The sequence below is a fragment of the Thamnophis sirtalis genome, unplaced genomic scaffold (assembly GCF_051295495.1).
Source record: "Thamnophis sirtalis isolate CommonGarterSnake01/CBP01778 unplaced genomic scaffold, rThaSir2_p1.2 scaffold_14, whole genome shotgun sequence".
NCBI lineage: Eukaryota > Metazoa > Chordata > Lepidosauria > Squamata > Natricidae > Thamnophis > Thamnophis sirtalis.
The window spans coordinates 48,220,434-48,246,474 of record NW_028261394.1 but is presented as its reverse complement, the minus strand read 5'-3'; the positions used below and the strand labels follow the sequence as shown (position 1 = coordinate 48,246,474).

General features: G+C 47.5%; 1 protein-coding gene across 1 annotated transcript in view; it reads right to left on the bottom strand.

The window, feature by feature from the left end:
• Positions 1-25,373, bottom strand: part of ZC3H18 (zinc finger CCCH-type containing 18) — a 38,025-nt gene extending 12,652 nt beyond the window's left edge. The window contains exons 1-9 of the mRNA XM_087729470.1: positions 25,223-25,373; positions 23,640-24,256; positions 21,598-21,682; positions 20,397-20,551; positions 19,791-19,883; positions 18,906-19,063; positions 16,734-16,766; positions 13,787-13,913; positions 11,699-11,979 (exon numbers count right to left, since the gene is read on the bottom strand). Coding sequence (XP_087585596.1) covers positions 11,699-11,979; positions 13,787-13,913; positions 16,734-16,766; positions 18,906-19,063; positions 19,791-19,883; positions 20,397-20,551; positions 21,598-21,682; positions 23,640-24,242 — 1,535 coding nt within the window. The 5' untranslated portion in view covers positions 24,243-24,256; positions 25,223-25,373. The remainder of the gene's footprint in view (positions 1-11,698; positions 11,980-13,786; positions 13,914-16,733; positions 16,767-18,905; positions 19,064-19,790; positions 19,884-20,396; positions 20,552-21,597; positions 21,683-23,639; positions 24,257-25,222) is intronic.
• Between the last annotated feature and the right edge of the window lie 668 nt (positions 25,374-26,041).

Below are 26,041 nucleotides of genomic sequence, written 5' to 3'. Positions count from 1 at the left end.
GATAATGCAGAGTATATAAAAACAGCAGCCATGAACCTTAAAAGATAGCAAATATAAAAAGAACTAAAAAGCAACAATTCCTTGAAAGCAGAATAATTAAAAACTCTTGAGATAGAAGTCACTTTAGCAGACATGTTAAAGGGTGAGCGAAGACCAGGGGAAACTCCACAGAAGCTGGAAGCTTAAAGTTAGGGGCCGCCAGCTGCAAATCCCTGGAAAGCAACAGGAGAAATCTGCAGCGAGAGACGGGCGTCTTCTGCTTCCCAGGGCCCTTTTTTTAAAATTACTCTCCAGGCGAACCCCAGGGGACAAATCCTTTATTATTTAATCGATTCTTTAGAAACCTCCTTCTATGCCCTGGCTTTCGTTGAAAGGAAAAAGACGGTGGCCGGTGGCATCATCCGAAAGACCAGGAATGAAAGGAAAGGGAGTTTTGCCAACAAGAAAGAACTTCTGTAAATGGAGAACTCGGGGGAAACCCAACATCCGTTTCGCTTCTGGCCAGGTTATTCCCTGACTTTGCCAAACCCTCCCCCCCACCCCCCGTATGGAGGAGAAAGAGGTTTGGTCCCAAGCCTTCTGTCCCTCCCTTGGCCCATTTCTCTGTGTCCGAAATAGGAATATTTACAGAACAGCCTCTACTGAAGCAAGAATCTTATGGGGACGAGTGTTGGTTTTGTAATTTTCCTGCCCCCGCAGCACTTCCACCGCCATGTAAGTCTGGATTTCGGACTGCGACCTCAGAATTGGCATTCTCCAAGCCCCCCGTCATCCCTTGGTGGGTCTCCGCTAAAGTCATTTTTATAGAAATTTGGAAAGCTGCAAGGATAGCAGGGAGGTTCCAGGAACTCTTACAGGGGGTCTCTTCGATGCCTTGTCTTCCGGACCCCACAATTCTCCTTTCCTAATCCCCAACCCCTTGCTTAACTCAGAACGGGCCCTGGTTTGCGGCACCAACATTCTCCAGCCAGGATTCTTAAGATTCTAACTCGGGATTCTTTACATTTTTAGCAATTCACCTGTAATCTCAAAAATAGCTGGCTGTTCAAGGTGAGAAAAATATGCCCGTGGACACATTCTTCAACCTCCCGACCTGGCCGGGCGTTTTTTTCAGCAAGAACATTCCTGCTGAAAGAAGTAAGAGGATGCTTTCGGTTCAGCCTTCTCTGTTGCGGCTCCGACACTATGGAACAATCTCCCCGTGGAGATTCGTACCCTCACCACCGTCCAGGCCTTCCGCACAGCCCTCAAGAACTGGCTATCCCGTCAGGCCTGGGGATAATCTTATTTTTGCCCCTCCCGAATGCTGAGTGAATGTTGAGTTTTACTGGTTAATTTATTTTTGTGCACATTTCTTTTGTATTGTCCTACACTCCCCTTCCTATTGGATTGTAAGCCGCCCTGAGTCCCCTCAGGGAAAAGGGCGGCCTATAAATGTCTAATAAATCCAAATCCAATCCAATCAGCAGGAAAGCCAGAGGAGACCTCTGGAGCTGTGCCAGGGGAAGAGAGTCAGGGGGGGAGAAAAATCCCATCCAAGGGCTTCCATGCAAATGACTGCCTGATTCAGACTGGAAAAATGCTCTTCCATGCAGAGAAAGCTACCCCCCTCCTCCTTTCCCTTCGTAAGACACGAGGAAGCCCTTTCACTCCTGGCCTAATCTTATCAGGCACGGAAGCCCAATGACGGCATTTCAATGCAGGAAGGCTGAGAGAAGGCGCACTTGCAAAGTGATAGCGCACTCGTAGAAAGGAAGTTAAAAGAGAGAGAAAAAAAAAACTAAGCTAGGTGACACAGTGACATCACTGCAAATTTCCCAGGATGGGGGAGAGGAAATGAAAGTCTGGAAATGATTGCTCAACAGGCACCCAATTTAAAAGTCCGAATTAAATCTGCACACAAACTTTAAAAAATTTTGCCCTTTGAAAATATCACGGGCAACCTTTAAAACAGATGTGGAAGGTGTTTCTAGCCCAAGGAAGGGAAAATCCACAAATGAGCAATAAACTAACACTCTCACCTGCAGAAATCAAACAAAGTTAACAAAAGACACACACACAAACACACAAAACAAATAAACTAGCTTTCAAAGTTACAATTCTTCCCCACCCCCGCAGGTTTGGGTGGCCACCGGTATCAAAGAAGAAACAGGGCTGGCTTACTCTTGGTCTGATATATTTGGGTGCAACTTGAGATATTTTGCGCATGGCACAAATCAACTTATATGTGAGTTGTTAGCGGAGAGATTCTTCAACCCCTCGCGTGTGAAGGAATCTCAGACTGCAGGAAGAGCCCTTATCTATTGTTTTTCATTGTCTCTTGCTATCTATTTGGCTTTGTCCGTTACATAATAGGCAAGTAGGTACATAGATACAGAATCAGATATAGAAATACAGTAGATAGATGATAGATGATAGACAGACTGAGACAGATAGATAGATCATAGACAGATAGTCTATTTAATCGAAGGAAATTTAACTTATACTATAGTGGCTTTAACATTATTTTCATAAACACAGAAAACGATGAAGAACAGTTGCAGGAACTGGGTATGTTTAGTTTAATGAAAAGAAGGACCAGGGGAGACATGATAGCAAGTCTTCCAATATCTCAGGGGCTGCCACAAAGAAGAGGGAGTCAAGCTATTCTCCAAGGCACCTGAGGGTAGAACAAGAAGCAATGGGTGGAAACTAATGAAGGAGAGAAGCAACTTACAACTAAGGAGAAATTTCCTGGCAGAACAATTAATCAGTGGAACAGAAGTTGCCTCCAGAAGTTGTGAATGCCCCAACACTGGAAGTCTTTAAGAAGATGTTGGATAGCCATTTGGTGTAGGGTTTCCTGCCTAGGCAGGGGGTTGGACTAGAGGACCTCCAAGGTCCCTTCCAATTCTGCTATTATATTGTATTGTATTGTGTTGATTAGGGGGCTGGAGGCTAAAACATATGATGAACGGTTGCAGGAACTGGGTATGTCTAGTTTAACGAAAAGAAGGACTAGGGGAGACATTATAGCAGCCTTCCAATATCTCAGGGGTTGCCACAAAGAAGAGGGAGTCAAACTATTCTCCAAGGCACCTGAGGGCAGGGCAAGAAGCAATGGGTGGAAACTAATCAAGAACAGAAGCACCTTAGAACTGAGGAGGAATTTCCTGACAGTGACGACAATTAATCAGTGGAACAGAAGTTGCCTCTAGAGGTTGTGAATGCTCCAACACTGGACGTTTTTTAAGATGTTGGATTTCCATTTGTCTGGAACGGTATAGGGTTTCCTGCCTAGGCAGGGGGTTGGACTACAAGACCTCCAAGGTCCCTTCCAACTCTGCTCTTGTATTGTATTACTGCTTCTAAGCATTATCTTTATGAAACATAACTGATATTAACAAAGACTATTAGTATTAATAAGGGCCGGAGCTCAAAAAATATTGGTGATGTTTCCAACAAATCTCAAATACTCATTATTCTTAGGAATAATTGAAGCTCCCTATGCTATATTTCAAATGACTCGAGGGTGTGTGTGTGCATTAAAAATTAAAAACCGGCATTTGCCGGTTCTCCAAACTACTCAAAATTTCCGCTACCTGTTCTCCAAACTACTTAAAATTTCCACTACCGGTTCTCCACACTACTCAAAATTTCCGCTACCGGTTCTCCACACTACTCAAAATTTCCGCTACCGGTTCTCCACACTACTCAAAATTTCCGCTACCGGTTCTCCACACTACTCAAAATTTCCGCTACCGGTTCTCCAGAACCTGTCAGAACCTGCTGGATTTCACCCTTGATTTCAGGCATCTAAGGGAGAACCCGATACAGGTCCTTGTGGACCAAGAAAGAGGCTCTTGTTCGTGACTGTGTGATATTTCCTGTGGCTGAGGAAGATTTCTTGGCACGATCCAGGAAAGAAAATAGGACCAGCATCGACCAGCAGATTACTAATCAAGAGGGGACCTCATGACACGGAGGAATCCACAAATTGCAGGCACCCGTTCTTGCTAAAGGTTGTGACTCTTTCGTTATGCAAAACACAACTGTGTCATTCCAGTTGCATGATCTGAGCGGGACACTCCCTTCCGGCAGGGAGCCTGACACTTTCTCATTTGCTAAGCTCGGCCTGGGACCAGTGAGTACAGAAACACCAGGAAGATTTGGGTTTCTTCCACCGGAAGGAATGAGCCTCCTCCATAAATTAAAAAAGATTCCTTGGATAAGAGGCCGGCATTAGGAATTCAAGATAAGGGGAAGAGAGAGGGGAGGACTAGGTGGGTGGAGGAGGAAAAGGAAGCTGGTTTCTTTTTATCTCTAATGGATCTACATGGAATTTAAGTCCACATGGAATTTCTTACAGGTGAGTCATACTACTGTATATTCAATATCATCATCAACCGGCATCTATGAACTCTCCAGTCACCCAGAACAGGACAAATAAAATCAGCTTTCAGATGCCAGGCAAGATACAGAGGGAGAAATCAAAAGTTAGGCAAAAGCTTTAGAGCGGCTTTTTTGCAGAAAAAAAAGCTCACTATTTAAGTCCACAGATGTTAAATTTTTGCCAATTTTGTCTACAAGAGTAGAAGCAAAAACGCCTGCAGCCCTTTCTTCAATCTTGGCGCAGGCGATGATGGGGCCTCTGGCCGAGGTGGCGCAGAGGTGGCGCAGTGGTTAAATGCAGCACTGCAGGCTACTGCTAGATCAGCAGTTCAGCGGTTCAAATCTCACCGGCTCAGGGTTGACTCAGCCTTCCATCCTTCCGAGGTGGGTAAAATGAGGACCCAGATTGTTGGGGGCAATATGCTGACTCTCTGTAAACCGCTTAGAGAGGGCTGAAAGCCCTATGAAGCGGTATATAAGTCTACTGCTATTGCTATTGGCAAACCTTCACCCGGGACCAAACATTCAAACGGGGCATCGGAAGCTGGGTGACAGTGGGGGGGGGGGGAATATTTTGGCACCTCTGGATGTCTGGTCATGCCATCAAGTGCCAGAGCTGGGATTTGACTGGAATACAAGCAATCCTCGACTTACAACAGTTCACTTAGGGTCCGTTCAAAGTTACGACAGCACTGAAAAAAAGCGGCACGACCGTTTTTCACCCCTGTAACTGCTGCCGCATCCCCCCCAGTCATGGGGTCAAGATTCGGAAGCTTGACAACTGACTCGTACTTATGACAGTTGCAGTGTCCCCTGGGGAGGGTGTGTGTGTCCCGTGATCCCCTTTTGCGACCTTCTGACAAGCGATGGGGAAGCCAGATCCACTTAACAACCGTGCAACTAAATTAACAACGGGAGGGATTCACTTTAACAACTTTGGCAAGAAAGGCGATTGAATGGGGCAACGCTCCTTTAACAAGTGTCTCGCTTAGCAACAGGAATTTGGAGCCCAACTGAACGGTACGTTGTAGGCCGAGGACGACCTGCAATCTGAGATTTGGTTGAAGAAGGCGGCTAACCTGGTTTCTAGAAAGCCCAACATTGACAAACGCCTGTATAAAACCAAGTCCTGTGAGTCAGCTGCCCTTTTGAATAGACTCCTCCATAGAGCAGTGTTTCTCAACCTTGGCCACTTGAAGATGTCCGGACTTCAACTCCCAGAATTCCCCAGCCAGCATTCGCTGGCTGGGGAATTCTGGGAGTTGAAGTCCGGACATCTTCAAGTGGCCAAGGTTGAGAAACACTGCCATAGAGGATGAGTGGAACAAAACATAACAGGTATAATTAGGGGGGGGGGCAATTGCCACTGGGCATCGTTCTCTCTTTGTATGCACTTTGGCAAAAATCCTTCAATTCCTGTATTTTTCAGACTATAAGACGCACCGGTGTATAAGATGCCCCAAGATTTTAAACAGTTAAGAAAAAAAAAAAAAAGGTTTTGTCCTTCCCGGCCCCCAGCAGCACTCCGCAGGCTTCAGCAGGGCCGGGGGAAGGCAAAAACACCTCCGTTTTTACAAAATATGGACCTCCCCCCCACCCCGCAAAAAGGGGGACATTTTTGCCTTCCTCCAGCCCTGCTGAAGCCTGCAGAGTGCTGCTGGGGGAAGGCAAAAACGCCCCATTTTTTTGCAAAAATGGGATGGGGGGGGCATGGCTTCAGGAGGCCAAAAATGGCTGTATTCGGTGTATAAGACGCACCAACATTTCCACGTTCTTTTAGGGGGTGAAAAGTTGCGTCTTATACTCCAAAAAAATACAGTAGCAGAGATTATCTTAAAAAAAACAACCACAGGAAAGAACAACCTGTGATTAAATAGACCGAATTTCATGATTTTTTTTTCTTTTTTTAAAAAAAACAACAACCCAATTTTAGCCTGCTTCCTTTGGCAGTAAATCAATTTGCCAGCGACTGGCAGCCTTCCCATCGGTCTCCCTGCTGTTCTTGCCCTTTCCGTTCCGCCTCCTTGCCCCCCTTTAGTGGCCAGAGAGAAAGGCAGGATTCTTCCCAGCCCATCGAGATGGCGTCACGGTGAGCTCCAAAAATGCCTCTGAACCGGCTACAACTGCCACGCCGCATCATTTGAACTTCCTGGCCCGGATTCTTGCCTCAAAGCTTCAGTTTTTCACAACCAGATACAAGTGACGGAGCAGCCAGGAAAACCCTCGGCTGCATCACCACTTTCTGCCAGCTCACCTGGGGAGGTTTGCAGGGGAGCATCCGGCACCAGCTTCACCCAACCACCCTGCCGGGAGCGTGAGAATCCGAGGCCACCGGGTGAAAGGAGAGGTGCAGAGGGGGGGTCGAAAAGGGATTTGAGGCGAGGCTTTGCCAGCTCTGCACAATGGGGAACCTGTGCCAGCTTCAGCCCCCGCCCGCCCGCCGCCGTGCCAACGGATTCCGAGGAGGCTGGGAGGATGGAGCAATGGGAGAGCCCAATTTCCACTCAGAGAGGAAGTTCCTTTGGGGTGGGGTTGAACCACCTGTGAACTCTCAGCCTAATTTACACCCTGGGTAGGAAGGGGCGAAGAGGGAACGCGTGCCCTCCCCTCCCCTGGAGCATAGGTGGGGAACTGGGGGACGTCAACTTCCACCGTGCCCGTGTGCCAGCATGGTGGAGCATGTCTGCCCCGGGGGCTCTGGGAGCTGAAGCCCACAAGTCATCCAAGGTTCCCCCCCCCTTCTCCGGAGCAACTGACAAGGAGCCACAGAAATGAGCAATCAGCAATAGCAGTAATAGCAATAGCAGTAGACTTATATACCGCTTCATAGGGCTTTCAGCCCTCTCTAAGCGGTTTACAGAGAGTCAGCATATTGCCCCCAACAATCTGGGTCCTCATTTTACCCACCTCGGAAGGATGGAAGGCTGAGTCAACCCTGAGCCGGTGGGATTTGAACTGCTGAACTGCTGATCTAGCAGTAGCCTGCAGTGCTGCATTTAACCACTGCGCCACCTTGGCAACACGGAGCCTCAAAGGCCGGGTGTGAGGAGCTCCTCAAGGAAGCCCAGCTGCAAATTTGCCACTTGTACCTTGAGCCCAAAACCATCCACAGGCAGTCCTCAATTTACAATCGTTTGCTTCAAGCAGTGCGGCTTTTTGCATTTGACTGATGGTGATTTTGTCAATTTTTAACTGTTTTAAATGTAATTCCAGGGCTTTTGGAATAGCACCCAGTGTGACAATTACCACTGGAATAATAATAATAATAAATAAATAAATAATAATAAAAATTGACAAAATCACCATCAGTCAAATGCAAAAAGCCGCACTGCTTGGATCTGCACGCATATTACGAAAATACATTACGACGTCCTAGGCCCCTGGGTGGGGCCCGACTAGGAACCAATGCCAAATCCGGCGAAACAACTGGCCGCTGTGATACAATTGTACAACAACAACAACAACAACAACACATCGCAATACCAGGCGATAGCAGGGTCGACGAGAAGGAACACGAAAAAATCGCAAGATACCAGGACTTAAAAATCGAAAATCAACGACTATGGCACAAACCAGCAGTGGTAATTCCAGTGGTAATTGGCACACTGGGTGCTATTCCAAAAGCCCTGGAATTACATTTGAAACAGTTAAAAATTGACAAAATCACCATCAGTCAAATGCAAAAAGGCCGCACTGCTTGGATCTGCACGCATATTACGAAAATACGTTACGACGTCCTAGGCCCCTGGGTGGGGCCCGACTAGGAACCAATGCCAAATCCGGCGAAACCACTGGCCGCTGTGATACAATTCTGTTGTTGCGATAAAATAATAATAATAATAATTATTATTATTGTGTTTTTACACATCAGGAAATGTGTCTTATGGCAGATGACAGAAATGGAGTCAATCCTACATCAGAGGCATTCTGGAATCTCCATCAGGTCACGTGACTCTTTGGAAGCATCAGTCCAAAACTACGCAAGAGGGTCAAAGTTGCCAAGAGCTGAGCCAAGTTTTAACGATTAGGGAAAGCACAGCAGTCTATAAATAAAGTCAATTAAAGTGAAGTCACTCCCACTCCAAGTAAGAAGCCGGTAGTTACACAGAAAGAATGCACACAAAAGATTGCTATAATTAGACATCAGCTTATGCAAAACACAGACGATGGGTAATAAAAGCATCGCATATTGAGTCAAAAGATTGCAATTAATTAAACACACGTAATAAAAATAAGCATTCCTGAAAGACAAAAATAAAATCTACTTCCCAGTTGTTCAAACGTCAACCGAGTGAGGGTAGATCTGCAGATAAACTGATGAGATCTGCCGGAGTTGCAAAAGTCAAGAGCCACTTTCCTTGTTCCTTTTCTTTGGGGGGGGGGGAGAAAAACCGTAAATGCAGGAGGTTTATTGAATGACAATTTGTATGAATCTTTACTCAGAAATAAGTCAAAGAATATTCTATTTTGAAGGTTTTTTTTAATTTTTATTTCTCATATATACTTTCACAATTATATAATCTCATAACTGTTGTTAATAATATGTATTTATAACAATTTTTCTTCCCTACAATTGACAATATAATTGAGATTGCTTTCTTACCATCCCATACACCCATCTTATTTTACAACAATCCTACTTCTTCCTTCCTCCCCTCCTTCCTTCCCTCCTTCTCTCCTTCCTTCCCCGTTCCTTCCCCCTTCCTTCCCTCCTTTCTTCTCTCCTTCCTTTCCTCCTTCCTCCCCTCCTTTCTTCTCTCCTTCCTTCCCTCCTTCCTTCCTTCCCTCCTTCCTTTCCCTCCTTTCTTCTCACCTTCTCTCCTTCCTTCCTTCCCTCCTTCTCTCCTTCCTTCCATCCTCCTCTCCTTTCCCTTCTCTCCTTCCCGTTCCTCTCCTCTGCTCTTCCCCTCTTCTTCCCTTTCCTCCCCCTATTTTGAAGTTTTTAAGATGAGATTGGACCACCCTCTCTGTCTGGGATGAGCTTACCATCAAGAAAATTGGTAGAGGATTTAAGCATGATTCTTCAGAATTAAAGGCATGTAACGTTTGGGCCAATTTCTGGAAGTTGAAGGCAGTATTTATTTTTAACTTACTTTAATTAATTGAATTTATATACCTCCCCCCCACTCATGAAAAGTGGCTCTGGACAGCGTACAGCAACCCAATAAACAGCATATACAGAAAACAAATTAGTACCATTGTGTAACAGTGATTTAAAAAGCATTAAAAACACCGAGCAACCTCAGGAAAACGAATCGAGTTCTTTTTATCAAATCCTCTTCAACGTTCTCCCCCCCCTCCCGGGAAATCAAGCCGAATTATGGAGGGCCACCTGGGGTCTTTGTGGAAAACTGTCAATGGGGAAAATCTCTGAGGGACCACAATGCGACTTCCTCTCCAAGGCGGAAAGGCGCAGGGGCCTGGGAAAATTGACTTTTAGCAATTGGCGTACATTTCGGTCTTACATCAACTGGACTTCACCAGATTATTCACACGCATTCATAGAGTGAAGCAGAGGTTTGGACACAATGCACTTTCCTGGCACGCATCCCGAGCCAAGAGGCTGTTGGCACAACTCAAGGACAAGAATGCCAGAAATGCCAGGGGAGAGACCTGGCAGTCCTCGGGCCTGGCTCACTGCTCTGCCAAGAGCGAAGAAGGCTGAGCTGGAGAGGCAACTGGCATTGAGAAAAAACACACCGCACAGAACAACAGAGTTGGAAGGGGCCTTGGAGGTCTTCTAGTCCAACCCCCTGCTCATGCAGGAAGCCCTATCCCATTTCAGAGAAATGGTAGTCCAATTTCTTCTCAAAAGCCTCCAAAGTGTTGGAGCATCTACAACTTCTGGAGGCAAGTTGTCCCACTGATGAATTGTTCTCACTGTCAAGGAATTTTTTTTCTTAGGTCTAGATTGATTCCCTCCTTGGTTACTTTCCACCCATGGCTTCTTGTCCTGCCCTCGAGTGCTTTGGAGAATAGCTTGGCCCTACCTGAACCGGGAGGCCCTCACAACAGTCACTCGTGCCCTTGTGACCTCTAGGCTGGAATATTGCAATGTGCTCTACATGGGGCTGCCCTTGAAGAGCATTCGGCGACTCCAGCTAGTCCAGAATGCGGCCGCGCGAGCGATCGTGGGTGCACCTCGGTTCACCCACGTAACACCTATCCTCCGCGAGCTGCACTGGCTACCTGTTGATCTCCGGGTGCGCTTCAAGGTGCTACTTATCACCTATAAAGCCCTTCATGGTAGTGGGCCTGGGTACTTGAGAGACCGCCTACTGCCAATTACCTCCTCTAGACCGATACAATCGCATCGATTAGGCCTCCTCCGAATCCCATCTTCTAGCCAGTGCAAACTGGCAACTACCCGGAGGAGGGCCTTCTCGGTGGCTGCTCCGTCCCTTTGGAACAAACTCCCCGTGGAGATTCGGACCCTCACCACCCTCCAGTCCTTCCGCGCCGCTGTAAAGATCTGGCTGTCCCGGCTGGCCTGGGGTTAAGATTGTAGCCCCTCTCGAATTGTGCGATTGTTGTGTTCTTTTTAACATGCTGTATTGTCTATTGTTTGTCTTTTCCCTCTCCCTTTTTAAATTGTGAGCCGCCCTGAGTCCCCTCAGGGAAAAGGGCGGCATACAAATAAAGGCAAAACCAAAACCAAACCAAACCCTCTTCTTCGCGGCAGCCCCTGAGATATCGCTATGATGCCACCTCTAGTCCTTCTTTTCATTAAGCTAGACATACCCAATTCCAGCAACTGTTCTTTATATGAACAGAAATAAAAGCCTGTATCTAGGACAACCCTGCGGGATGCGTCGTTCCAATCTGTTCTCAAAAAAAAGACGACAACCTTCTAACCCCACCGATACCAAGAAGAGCCCACATTCGGCACAAATTATTCAAGCTGCTTAAAAAGAAGGGAAGGAGTTTTTTTGGGGGGACAAAGGACAAAGACACAGGGAAACCACCAGAATCCTTCTGTAATTTGTGACGGAATCAAGACAATCTTCCCAATATTTTCTAAATGCTCCAAGGAGGGGCCTGTGCTTCTCCAGCCTTTGGGGATAACCCCGATCCTAACTCTGCCAAACACAGGCCTCTGGCTAGACTCAACATTCCCAGAGCTGATCTAAGGAGCTGTGAGCCACCTGGAACCGAGGAGCATGTCACTTAGATCAGAGGTCTCCAAACTCGCAACTTTTAAGACTCGTGGACTTCCAACTCCCAGAATCCCGCAGCTACTGGGAAATTCTGGGCATTGAAGCCCACGAGTCTTAAAGGTTGCTGAGCTTGGAGAAGCCTTCACGAGACCAACGAACGCAATCCATACCTGGCTGGCTGTGGCGATCGAGGTTTTGGCTTCTCTTTCTCTTTCTCGCGCTCTTTCTCCCGTTCCCGATCTCGGTCCCGGTGTGGGCGTTCCTTGTCATCTCGCTTGATGCGCTCCCTCTCCCTCTCCCACTCTTCTTTCCGTCTCTGGCGCTCCTTGTCCCGCTCCCGTTCCCTTTCACGCTCCCGCTCTCTCTGCCGCCTCTCTCGCTCCCGCTCCCGCTCCCTCTCGCGCTCCCGTTCCCGCTGCCGGTTCTCCCGATCCCTCTCTCGCTCCCTTTCCTGGGGAAGGAAAGAAAAGAATAAGCCAGGTTACAGGTTACCTTTGACCCACAGCAAATCTTGAATCATGTCACACCAAGGGAAGTCTTCAGTTGGCTCAACGACACAACAACGCTCCATTCTCTGGATATTTACTCCCAGAGGCCCACCATTAAACTAATAAAATTACAGGTTGCTCTTCACCAGGCTTTCTTCCAATCTCTGTGTGTATAAAAGCCACACTTCTTGTTTCTCAAAATTCCTGGAGCAATTTGAGAGACGCACGCAAAAAATGCTGGCTAATGGATGGAGAGGCTGCAGCCAGTCCTCGACTTACAACAGTTCATTACCTCTAAAGCCCTACAGGGCCTAGGACCCGGATATCTGCGAGACCGTCTTCTGCCGCATACCTCCCAACGGCCGATAAGATCGCACAGGGTGGGCCTTCTCCAGGTGCCGTCAGCCAGACAATGTCGGCTGGCGGCTCCCCGGGGGAGGGCCTTCTCTGTAGCCGCTCCGACCCTATGGAATGAACTACCCCCAGAGATCCGGACCCTGCCCACTCTCATGGCCTTCCGAAAGGCTATCAAAACCTGGCTATTCCGGCAGGCCTGGGGCTGTTGACCTCATGACCGAGGTCCAGCCCCGATTAGACTGGGTGCATGATGTGGTTTTTTAATCTGTTTTCCTCCGTTTTTTAACTTTTCACTTTTAAAATTTATTTTCTGTAAGCCGCCCGGAGTCCTTCGGGATTGGGCGGCCTATAAATTTATTAAATCAAATCAAATCAAATCAGTTCATTTAGTGACTGTTTGAAGTTACAACAGCACTGAAAAAAGTGACCGATGACTGTTTTCCACACTTACAACCCACTGTAGGATCCTTGTGGTCACCTGATCAAAATTCATACGCTTGGCAACTGACTCATATTTATGACGGCCGCAGTGTCCCTGGGCCACTGGATCCCCTTTTTGCGACCTACTGGACAAGCGAAATCGATGGGGAAGCCAGATTCATTTAACACAGTGTTTCTCAACCTTGGCCACTTGAAGATGTCCGGACTTCAACTCCCAGAATTCCCCAGCCAGCATTCGCTGGCTGGGGAATTCTGGGAGTTGGAAGTCCGGACATCTTCAAGTTGCCAAGGTTGAGAAACACTGCCATAGAGGATGAGTGGAACAAAACATAGCAGGTATAATTAGGGGGGGGGGGGGAACTGCCACTGGGCATCGTTCTCTCTTTGTATGCACTTTGGCAAAAATCCTTCAATTCTTGTATTTTTCAGACTATAAGACGCACTGGTGTATAAGACGCACCAAGATTTTAAAGGCGAGAAAGCGGGAAGAGGAGAAACTCTGATATTTTTGGGGGGGGGAGGGGGGGGAGAGATGGCCAGAAAACGGACTTCCGGGGGGAAGCAACACCTTTATCGCCTTTGTTCTAGATCAGTGTTTCTCAACCTTGGCAACTTGAAGATGTCTGGACTTTAACTCCCAGAATTCTGGGAGTTGAAGTCCGGACATCTTCAAGTTGACAAGGTTGAGAAACACTGATTTAACAACCGTGTTATTAACTTAACAACCGCAGTGATTCATTTTAAAAAATGTGGCAAGAAAAAAAAAATCATACAGTGGGACAAGGAAAGTCATAAAAAGGGACCGAAATCTCCCATCTCGCTTAGCGACAAAGGAATTTGGGGCCCAACTTTAGTCGTAAGCCGAGGACTGCCGGTACCGCTACAGCCAAATGGGCTCTTAAGCGTGAGCCGCTTCAGAACAAGCCCCTGCCCGAAGTAAGAGAGGAAACCCAGAATGGTGCAGCCGCTTACCTTGCTCAGCCTGTAGTTGCGGTAGGGGTCTGGATCGGTGTACTGTACCCGGAAGTTCTCGTACTGTCCTCCCCGCCAGAGGCGTTCTATTTCATAATCGTAGTAGGGATCGGCGTATGGATCGAGGCTGCAGGCCAACGGGAGGAACGGGAGCGATTAATCCCATGACTGGATTACCGTAACTCGCTCTACATGGGGCTGCCCTTGAAGAGTGTCCGAAGAGTACAGCTGGTCCAGAATGCAGCCGCGCGAGCGATAATGGGTGTACCTAGATACACCCATGTTATACCTGTCCTCCGCGAGCTGCACTGGCTTTCCATTGGTCTCCGGACCCGCTTCAAGGTGCTAGTCGTTACTTTTAAAGCCCTACATGGTATTGGACCTGGCTACCTGAGAGACCGCCTCCTGCCATTCACCTCCCAACGACACAGGTTGGGCCTCCTCCGGGTGCCGTCGACCGGACAATGCTGGCTGGCGGCTCTCCGAGGGAGGGCCTTCTCTGTAGCTGCACCGGCCTTGTGGAACGAGCTACCCGCAGAGATCCGGACCCTCACCACTCTCCCGGCCTTCCGTAAAACGACCAAGACCTGGCTGTTCTGGCAGGCCTGGGGCTGTTGATTAATTTCCAGCCCCACTTGATGGAATGGATGTTGTATTAATTTTTTTTAACATTGTATTTTTAAATATTTTAAATGTTTTTACTTTGTTGTGAGCCGCCCAAAGTCCCAAGGGAGTGGGCGGCATACAAATCCTATTAAAGTTCAAAGTAAAGTAAAGTTCAAAGTTCATGTCGTTCTCATCAGTTATTGGCTGCGGGGTCATATTCAGCCACCCCCACTTGAAAGCCAGAAATATGTTTCCCAGGGGACCCCCTTTTGCAATAATCACCCAAGCACAAAGAGCCACACACAGCCCCTCCAAAATTCCAGATTCAGGCAAATTGTATTAGCTTTTCAAAGGCCCACAGCCTTTTGGGGTTCATTTTTGAAAAACAAGTGCTGGGGGGGGGGGCAGAAATGGGAGACAAAGCCCTGGTTAAGGACAGAAGATTTTAATGGGTCAGTAGACCATGCTTGGCTTATGTTAAGAAAGTTGCAGTTTGAGTCCTCTATTATATTTATCCGTACTATTAGTTCTGACTCCCTTTCTCTGGGGAAAAATGAAGCAGAATTAAGAGCAGATGTGATTAGTTACTTAATTAGTACACCAACAATTAGCCCAAGCAAATACTTGAACAGAAGCCTTTCTGGATTATTCCGGAAGTCAGCACAGCGATAACTTTCTATGAAAAATGCTCAGCATAACCAGTGACTGAACCACGTGGAAATAACAACAAATGGATGTTCATCAAATGGAAAAAGTGGCGGTTAAAATCCAAAAAAAAATAGAAGAGGAAAATGAATATAAAGAAATTAAAATTGCTGAGACTTATTGTGATTGGTTTGTTTCTGAAAATGGAAAGAGTGGAATACTGAAAGAGGAATTAAATGGAGGGGAAACCTTCCCCAGATGGGAAGATGCAGAAGAGGGAAAAATAAAAGAATTTATGGTCTTAAAGAGAGAAATCTTATTAGCAATAGTTTTGATAACACCACCGACAATAAAAGATAAGCAGATTAAGGAAACAGAAGAATGGCATCGAAATTACCTGAGAGATCTTATAAGCAAAGAGTTGCTAAAAGGAATCCATACAAAGCTGATTAAGGAGATGATTAGAGGATTGATGCCACAAATGGCAGAAGATATGACACTGTTTTGTTACTGGAAAGATACAGGTTGATAGATGGAAGAGTATAATTTAAAACTAGCTAAACTTAGCGAAATTTACTGACAGTAGATATAAATAAATAATTGATAATGATAATAATGTATGCAATTTGTAGTGTTATGATAAGTAATAACTGGATATGAATATTGAATGGCACCCATGAAAGAAAGATTAGAAACCCTTTTGGATTATATATAAAGATTAATAATAATAATAATAATAAAAAAGAATTAAGTTAGATTTAGTTAAGTCTTGATTACTAGGGGAGAAAATGATATGATGCAGGATATAGTCAAATAAAGGAGGGATAATGATAATAACGGATATATATGTATGGGAACAATATAAGGAAATGGGAATGTAAATTGTAAACAGTGATTTGGAAAGAAGGATAGAAAACTTTTTTATTAAATATTACGGTTTAGCTAGAATAGGACATAAGGATTTAGTGTCATTGGAGGATTTTAGAAATAGTAAATGTAATGCCAGTATGTGGTTATGTATCAAATTTTGTTATATTTTATGATGAAGGACATTTAAACAACTATAATCAAATGAAAATGGAGGCATGTTGATGGTAACATGTATAAATATCTGAGTTAAAATACTTGAGTTAATATAAATTATGCTTGATGAGATGCATAAGTCTTTTGTAACCAACTGATACACTTTCTACAGTATGTAAAGAAGGAAGATTTTATGTGTTGTGTTTGTTTTGAAAATTTAAAAAAAAAACTTTTTTAAAAAAAGAACAGAAGCCTTTCTGGATTATTCTGGGAGTCAGCATAGTGATAACTTTCTATGAAAAATACTCATCATAACCAGTGACTGAACCAAATAGAAATAACCACAAATGGCCCCTGACAAATGGATTTTGGAAAGCGTAGGGTTGCTATTCTGCTCGCTCTCCTTCCTTCTGGCATGTCTTCAGGAAATGCCACCCATTTTCTGAACTCCTAGGTGTACGTAATTATTTAGAAGTCTTGCTATGGCTGTAAATGTTGCCAAGAAGTTGCCAACACATGGCAACCTCCAAACAGACAGGCATGCCAGCTCAAAAGGGCCAGATGGAAACAAAGAACTCTGCAACCACAGACGCTGAGCTAAGAATCCTGAAGAATCAAAGTGAAAGTAACATTGACCCAGTTATGAATGCATGAGCGATGAGGGATTGCTTACCCAAAATTAGCGTTCTCTTTGACGTCTGTGTCACTGGTAGTTTTGAGGAAACCGGTGGAGAAAAAAAACAGATTAATGAATCAATTAACCATAATCACGTGTTAGTTACTCTCAAAGCAAACTGAAATTGTTTCAAAAATAGATTCTCAGGGAAGTGAAATGATGCAAACTGGGAAACATTTCCAACTGACCAAACCATTTGAAATGTGACACCTTTAAAAAACGACGTTATTTTAATCTTTGAAGTGGACTTTAGTCCAAAGCAGTAAAAATCAATAAATGCGTAGAATTTTATAATCTAACATTTGATAATCCAACAAATGAGTATAAAATGAAACCCCTGAAAGATCCTGCACCTCAGTTTTAGAAACAGAGAAGTTCCCTCCAGAAAAATACAGCAATGAAACATTATCCACCCTAGAAAGTTTCCTATGTGGATCATTTGAAGGGGTTATCAATAATATTTCAAGAAACGTAAAGGCATGTTTTAGAAGAACAGCCAATTCAGAGTAATGTCCTGAAGTGGGAAAAACAAATATGGGCCCATGACTAGGGACCTTACTAGGAACAATGGCCAGAGGGCTTGCAAATCTGTTTAGTCAACTTGGCTGGGTCTTCAATTAATGAGGACAACTTAAAAGAAAAGGTGGGCCTTTGCAGAATTTATTTACTGTTATGCTTCTGATGCCAACTTCTGCATTTACATGTAGTGCAACTAAGGATGTGAAGAAGAGCCACTGGCCCCATCATACCCAGCCTGAAGATAGTTTCTTTGGCTTTATTCTCTTAGAGAGGGGCTTTGTGAAGGTGGTTTAACCCAGAGAGACTGAGAGGAGACCCCAGGTCAAAGGATCGATGATCCACACATACCAATCCACTCAAAGCTGCCAGAGACACTTAAACCTTCTCCACAAAGCTCTAAAAAGGCCCCACCTTTTTTAAGGTTAGGTATGACGGACCAGGGGCCTCCGACTTCTTGAATGGACGGGCACATCTTAAACCCAGCCACTGCATTGAAAGATGCTCCAAGAACCGCAAGGGGCAGTCGGAGCAAAACCTGCCCGTGGGAAGCAGGCGTGGGCTGCACCAGGACCCAATGGGTCCCACATAAAGCACCCAAAGCAGGCAGGCCTGGGGATGATTTTCAACCAGGCAGGAAAGGCAACGAGTGATGAAAGGCAGCAAGTCTGCGTTGCATGCGCAATGCTGCCGCCAGGATCCAAAGGGTCGCTGGTGGCGCAGTGGTTAAATGCAGCACTGCAGGCTACTTCAGCTGACTGCAGTTCTGCAGCTCGGCTGTTCAAATCTCACCGGCTCAAGGTTGACTCAGCCTTCCATCCTTCCGAGGTGGGTGAAATGAGGACCCGGATTGTTGTTGGGGGCAATATGCTGACTCTGTAAACCGCTTAGAGAGGGCTGAAAGCCCTATGAAGCGGTATATAAGTCTAACTGCTATTGCTAGATAGATAGATAGATAGATAGATAGATAGATAGATAGATAGATAGATAGATAGATAGATAGACAGACAGAGAGACAGAGAGAGAAATAGAAGTAGGTAGGTAGGTAGATAGATTAGATGATAGATAGATAGATATAGATAGATAAATAGAAATAGGTAGGTAGGTAGGTAGATAGATAGATAGATAGATAGATAGATAGATAGATAGATAGATAGATGATAGATAGATAGAGCCAAGGTGGCGCAGTGGTTAAATGCAGCACTGCAGGCTACTTCAGCTGACTGCTAGTTCTGCAGTTCGGCTGTTCAAATCCCACTGGCTCAGGGTTGACTCAGCCTTCCATCCTTCCGAGGTGGGTGAAATGAGGACCCGGATTGTTGTTGGGGGCGATATGCTGACTCTGTAAACCGCTTAGAGAGGGCTGAAAGCCCTATGAAGCGGTATATAAGTCTAACTGCTATTGCTATTGCTTCAGATAGCGAGGGGATGGGTGGTGCATAAATCTAATCAATGAATAAACGGCTATGCAGATGGCAGAAACACACCAGGCTGCAGGCACACTGGGTTGGGCCCTGGAAACAGTAGACAGCACATGGGAGAACAGCCCAAGAGCGGCTATCTGATCAGCCAACATCGCCCTCTGGTGGCTGGCGGCGGGACTGGAGAGGAAGGCACAGAAGGAGACAGCACGCCCCCCCCAGCACCCCCTACCTTGTCTCCCGCACGTCCCGGGTGATGCGGTAGTTCCAGTCTCGTAAGAATTCGTTCTCCTTGTCGAATTCGTTTTCATCTTCCCCGATCGTTACTGTAAACCGTTTTTCTTCAAAATCGGGTTCTTGTTCTTTCCTTATGGTAGCCTTTTTCAGCACCTGGGGGGCGGGGGTGGGGGTGGGGGAATGGCAGGAGCGTGAGTTCCCCAAAGGGATGAGAACACTGGCACAGCAGAACCTCCCCAGCCTGACACCTCCAGGAATATTTGGAGGGCGGGGGCAGCAACTCCAGAATTCCCAAGTGGCACATTCAGAATGCCAGCATGCCTGGCGCAGTGGTTAGAGTGCAGCACTGCAGGCCACTTCAGCTGACTGCAGTTCTGCAGTTCGGCTGTTCAAATCTCACCGGCTCAAGGTTGACTCAGCCTTCCATCCTTCCGATGTGGGTGAAATGAGGACCCGGATTGTTGTTGGGGGCAATATGCTGACTCTGTAAACCGCTTAGAGAGGGCTGAAAGCCCTATGAAGCGGTATATAAGTCTAACTCCTATTGCCATTGCTATCCCTGGCTGGGAAAGTTGCTGTGTGTTTTGGAATAACAGGGAATTTTTGAGATTAGGATTCTGAACCACTGGCCCCCCTTTTTTTAGAAGCACCAAGGCTGAACCTTACTTCTGTATGTTAGAGGTGCACAACACACCTGGAAATAAACATGCCCCCCCTCCCCCAAACAGATGACTTAAACATCTTTGAGGATGAATCTTGGGTACCATTCATTCAGCGCTGTTGCAACTTCAGTCACTGAATGAGGGGTTGGTAAGCGAGGACTTCTCAGCCCTTCCTCTCCCCTGTTCTGCGCAAGGGGCAAGAAGAGCCAGCATATTACCTCCTTGGCGTGTCGGAGGCCCCGTTCCCAGGCACTTTCCGTTGGAGGGTCAGGAGGTGGGGGAGGGAAGATTTCATCCACACCGGGCCCTCCCTGTGAAGAAAGAAGGAAGGAAGATTCCAGTGAGGTTCATTGTCACAAAGCCATCGCTTCTACTCCAGAAAAGCTATCGGCTGCTAGGATAGAGCCCCACGTGGCTCCTAGGTTGCCTGAAAGCAACTCCAGCCTTTCCCACGTGTGCAGCATGGCTCAGGTGGACTGGAGTCTTAGTCCAGAAGAGAAACTGTACAAACACAGAAGCATCCGGCTTCTCTCTGCTCCAATCAGGGTGGCTTGTACAAGACTTCTCTGCTCTTCTAATATTAGACCCACAACGTTCTAACACAAGATCCCCAAACGCATGGCACGCTTATTACGTGGCCAGGTGGCTCTGCCATCTCCTTCTCCTCCTGTATGTCCCGTGCTCACTATCCATTGGAAACAAGGGGTGGTAGAAGAGACATCTAGCAACCATCCAGGGGTGCTTGTTTTCCCCAAATCCTCCTACCACGGATAGGGCTACAGCATTCTCAAATTCAGGCAATAAACACTGATACAATACTGTACCCAAGGGTTGGCTGGCATCAGTGGGTGAGGACCAGGGCCAATCGGAGGGGCACCGTTAGAAGAGAAAGGGACTGGCTTGGTAATGAGAGAGTAGTTTCCTTTGTCATTCACGCCAGGATGAATAAATCGGCAGTTTATGCCCCAAGTACAGTTCCCTATGGAGAAAGAAGCAGAAGGGTTTAAAAAAAGGCCCAAGCAAAACAAATCTCACATAAACCGGTTCCACCACAATACCGCGAAGCCCTTATCCGCGGAGACATAAGCGCAAGTGCTAATCCGCGCCGTCCGAATCGCTAAAGCAAATGCGACCTTACCGCGCTGACATAAGGGCGGAGGGCAAATCCGCGCCTTCCGAAGCACTCAGCCTAACCTAAACCTAAACCTAACCCTAAACCTAACCCTAAAGCAAACCCCTAAACCTAATCCTAACCCTTACCTTAATTTAAATCGGCTTTCTGCCGCCGCGCTGTTTTAAAGAGCCCTTCTGTCGCCGCGCTGTTGTCGCGGCGGTGATGACGTCGCAGCTTTAGCGACACGGTTTTATCACCGCTATTTTGACGAGCGCGGTTTTGTCGTGCCACGACATAAACCACAGGACACCTGTCTGAGGAAGCCTGTCATCACAACACAACTCTTGCCTCGTCCTGTTCTTCAACCACTGAGTTATATGAAGGAGATTCTGCTAGAGAATTATTTGGCTTATTTAAATAAATTGTATTCTGTACTTCAAATGTTCTCCTTGCGCTGCTTCCATAATGAAGTAAAACAACAACAGACTATATACAAAAAAATGATTCAAAAATTGAAACTGCAGCACAAATTGCATGAGAACCCAAAAAACCACACCAAAGGTGTTTTTTTTTAAATAGTTGCCACCTAAACAACCAACAAGGGCTGCAGGAGGCAACTGTGCTCAATTCACGTTGATCAAAATAGTTGTGTAATGCTGATAGCTAAACTAAGTTTCCATATGCTGGAATGAGTTACTGGACGAGGCTTATTGTCTTTAAGCTCCATCTTTGGGCTTCTTTAAAGCATTTGAATTTTGGTGTAAGCCTTTTGGTGCAAGGTGACCTCTGACAGCTAGAAACCATCTGAGGAACAAGGAGAAGCCACAGGAGTCTGAAGGGTGGCTGTCCAAGAAACAGAGGCTCCTTGCTGTTGCTCAGGAGGAAGGGGCGCGATTGGCTTTAATGTGTACCTTTCACAAAGAAACGGCAGGTGAGACGTGGCCTCATTTTTCTGTCATTGGGATCTTTCACCTCTCCCTCCTCCAGGTCGTCATCCTGAAAGAGAAAGACAGGAACTCAGAAGTTGCAATGACAGCAACTTAAACCATGGGAACCGGACCAAGAAAACGAGAAACCAGAGAAGGAAGATGGATTCCCACAGCCCATGTGCTCCTCAAACGTGTGGATGGTTATAGGAGGACCCTCACATTTGGTCTCCCCAACCTCTTCTGATGCTCCTTGCTAGCATTCTCTTCTAATCCTCTTATGCGCTCAGGCTTTGGAAAGTGGTCAAGCAGAAAGTTGGCATTTTCGCTTCAAGGCCACCTTGGTTCTTCCTTTCAGAACTCTCCTCAGCCCAACCCCTGAAGAATACGCCTTTCTTGCTCTCATCCTGCAGGCGTAACTGCGATAACGTCAGCACCATCTACCCTCGGAAAGACTCAGTAGTAGAGGACTTCATTCATCTTCAAAAAGGTGAAGCAGAGGAGCCAAGGTGGCGCAGTGGTTAAATGCAGCACTGTAGGCTACTTCAGCTGACTGCAGTTCTGCAGTTCGGCTGTTCAAATCTCATCGACTCAAGGTTGACTCAGCCTTCCATCCTTCTGAGGTGGGTAAAATGAGGACCCAGACTGTGGGGGCGATATGCTGACTCTGTAAACCGCTTAGAGAGGGCTGAAAGCCCTATGAAGCGGTATATAAGTCTAACTGCTATTGCTATTGCTATCTTGCAACATGGGGTAGGATAAGTAAGCATAGAACTGAAAGCGAGCACTAAAAAAATGGAATGTTCTTTGCAACGACTTTCTAAATTAATATTGGAGGCCTCAGATGATGAAACGCTGATGCCATTTCTCCAGAATCTGTGCCAATTTAAGTATTTAGCTCCTGCAACAACCAACATCGCCAACGGAAGTCATGCTTTCCTTAAGCACTTTCAGAGGGAATTACACTGTAAGAAGAAACTTTCTGACTTCTGAACAAGCCGATATCTAACATGGATGTTAACGATCATCTGGCAGTAAAAGCTGTGGTTCAGAGTTTCTTGGCCATTTCAGCTCATCTGCACTTGTCCTCCTTGTCACTGCCTACTTCGAGTATTCATCACAACAACAGGTCTCTCTCTCTCTCTTTTCTCACAATTGCTGCTTTGCAGCCTCAGATGTTATCTGGGCATCTATGGGGCTCTTAGGACCACCCCTTTCCAATCCAGACCAAGGGCAAAACTTGCCAAGCTGGATGTGTATGAAATGGCGGATGGTTCCACTGCCATCAGGGGCCAAGTGGAGTGATAGAAAATGGTGCCGAGATTCAGCAACTGCTCCCAGGATTCTGAACGCAAATGTTGCTACATGCTGAAGAATTAGAGCAGCTTCCCAATTCTTGGCAATGGTCATACTGTGGAAAGATTGACAGTTGAAACCTAAGCATTGGAAGGTGGCCTGGCTTGAGAGTATTAACTCCACCCCCAACCTTTGGCTCTGCTTGTTCCGAAGCATTTGAGATTTATAGCAACTAAAGGGCTTTTCTGAGAAATGAGGTCAATAACATAAGCCCCCCCACCCCACCCCACAGCTTTTCATAACCCAAACCGATCAGCAACTTTTTGCACAGAAGCAGTGCAAGTCTGTCATTATCATGTTGCTGTTTCTTCTGAGTAGTTAAGACATTTATAAGGTAAGGAAATGGCTAGATTAAAGTGACCTGGCAATGCTTTTGGAATAAGCTGGTTTAATGCACGTCTAGATCCCGTTTGAGAAAACAGCCCTTTATCGACCTCTCTGTCCTATAAAGCAGTGTTTCTCAACCTTAGCAACTTGAAGATGTCCGGACTTCAACTTCCAGAATTCCCCAGCCAGCATTCGCTGGCTGGGGAATTCTGGGAGTTGAAGTCCGGACATCTTCAAGTTGCTAAGGTTGAGAAACACTGCTATAAAGGGTTGTGGGAATATGTTTTCTCCCAGGGACACACTTGGTGGGGAGGAGGGGGACTGCAGAAGGGAGCTGAACTTACGTCAATCTCGCCATCATCGATTTCTCCATCTTCTTCCTTCTTCTTCTCCTTAGGAGGCTCCTGCCCTTCCTTCTCACTGTTGCTTTTGGGGGTGGGCTGTTTTTCATCTCCCGGAGGCTCGTCTCCCTTTTCTTCTTCCTCTTCCTCTTCCTCCTCCCCCACAGCCTTGTCGGCCTCATCGTCTGCAGGAACAGTGCTGGGCTCCTCAGGAACCTCCTCATCATAGTCCAGTTCATGCTCATCCAGTTCCCGAATGACCGAGGAGGCTTCATCACCCAAGTCATTTGCCCCCTCTTTCACTTGCTCAACACGCAAGGAGGACTTGAGTGGTTGGCTTTGATCATTACGATCAGAGTCCGGAGACTTGGTTTCACTTAAACGCTCCTCTTCCTCTGAGGGAAGGCCTTCCTCCTCCCCATGGCTCAATGTTCTAGTTGCCCGATTTGTACCTTTTCCCAAGGAGGCACCCCGTTCTTCCTCCCCATCCTGCTCTGAACTACTCCCTTTCAAGTTTTCATCATCAGAGGGCCGGTGGTCATCCTCCTCTTCGTCTTTCTCACTGGGAGAGCGGGGGTTTTGCTCAAGTGTTTCAGAAACATCCATCAGGACCCACAAGTCTGGAAGAGAGAAAAGGCTCAGGTTAAAAAAAAAAAGGACAAAAGTAGATTCATAGCTACTTTTTAACTACTAGAGACTGTTAAACTGTCACATCAACATTTTTAGCTTGCAATGCACTTCATCCATCCCATATTTAAATGCTGGCCCGTGAAAGTAAAAGAGGGTGAATGAGATTCTTAAAGAAGAGCTGTTTTGTAGCATCTAAAGGCCAAAGTAAACCAAAACATTCATTGACAAGTTTCCTGACAAGATTTTAACTTGTTTATCAGAAGCTATCTATTTCTGACCACAAATGAAGCAATGAATTAAAGTGTGAAGAGGGAGACCCACGCTCCCCTCCCGCAGCCAAGTTAAGAATGCATCCCCTTCACCCTGTCAACACAAGCAGAGGATAATGGGATCCATGGTCCATTCTATGCCATCCAATGGAATATAACCCCATTGGACCTTGGAAGAGACCCCAGTCCCAGCATCGCCCACCCCCCTTCCAGACCTTCAAAACACGGATCCCCCTCCCCAGCCCAGAGAGGAGCTCCGTGGCCCCGCTGGCCAAGGATGATGGGAGGCGCAGGCCGAGATGGCAGCCCCCGTCCGGGCAAAGGTCGCCCCTGGGCTGCTCCCAGCCCTCCCCGACCCTCGCCATCGGGCGATCGGAGCCAGCCCCGAGCCCATCCGGCCTGGCGGGCTTCACACGATGGGAGTTGTAGTCCTGCGCCTGCGGAGGCGGTGGTCCTGCGGCCCGCGGGTGCCCTCGAGGTCATCGCCTCCGGGCCCCCGAAGACCGCTCCGGGGGCGCCGGGGTGTGGAGGCCGCAGCCCGCACGTTCGCCCGGGGCTCAGCAATCAGGCCGGGCCTCCCCGGAGGAGCCACGGAGCGACAGGCAGCGACGCCCCCGGCGCCTTCCCCGAAGGCTCGATGCCGGCCCCGGTACCCCCGGCCCGTAAGCGGGGCCCGCCGCTCCTCACCTGGCCGAGCGGGAGGGGGTCGGGGGAGGGAGCGGGGAAGCGGCTCCGGGAAGCGGCGGGGCGCGCGACAAGGCCTCTACTGGCGGCAGAGCAGGGCGGCCATGGCGTGACGTCATGCACGCGCGACGCCGCCAGCGGCGGCGGCGACGGCCTCCCCCCACCTGCCCAGCGCGCCTGCGCCGCCCGGGCAGCGCGAGGCCATCGAGAGTTGGGCGGGTCCGGGCCGCTTCAGGGAAAGTGACAGTCGAGCCTCGCCCGCCCTTTAGAAGCCCGGATTAGCCAATCGGGAGACGGAAGGAGGGAGGGAGAGAGCGCGCCTGCGCACTCCGGGCTCGCTGCCCGACTTCTCGGAGAGGCTGTCGGCTTCGGCTCCTTGTCGGCTGGGAGGGATGGGCTTTGTAGTCCCCCCGGGTGTGGGGAACGGTGGTTATACTGGTGCGGCAGAGGTGGCGGCGCGCGCCCGAGGGTGGCCTGCAAGAGGTCGCCTGAGCATGTGCAGAGCGCCTGGTCCCTTCCCGGGCAGGAGTCGTTGTCCGGGGAGGTTGCGGAGCATGGGCTTCGTTGTCCCAGGCCGGTCGGAGCAGCTGTAGTTGAGAAGGCGCCGAGGCTCCCGCCCCATTCTCGCCCGCCAGAATGGGGCGGGAACCTCGGCGCCTTCTCAGCTACAGCTGCTCCGACCAGCCTGGGACAACGAAGCCCATGCTCCGCAACCCGCTGGTTCCTGCAGAGGGCGGCGTTAGCAATGAGAAGAGCCCTTAGACCAGCGGTCTTCAAACTTGGCAACTTTAAGACTTGTGGACTTCAACTCCCAGAATTCTC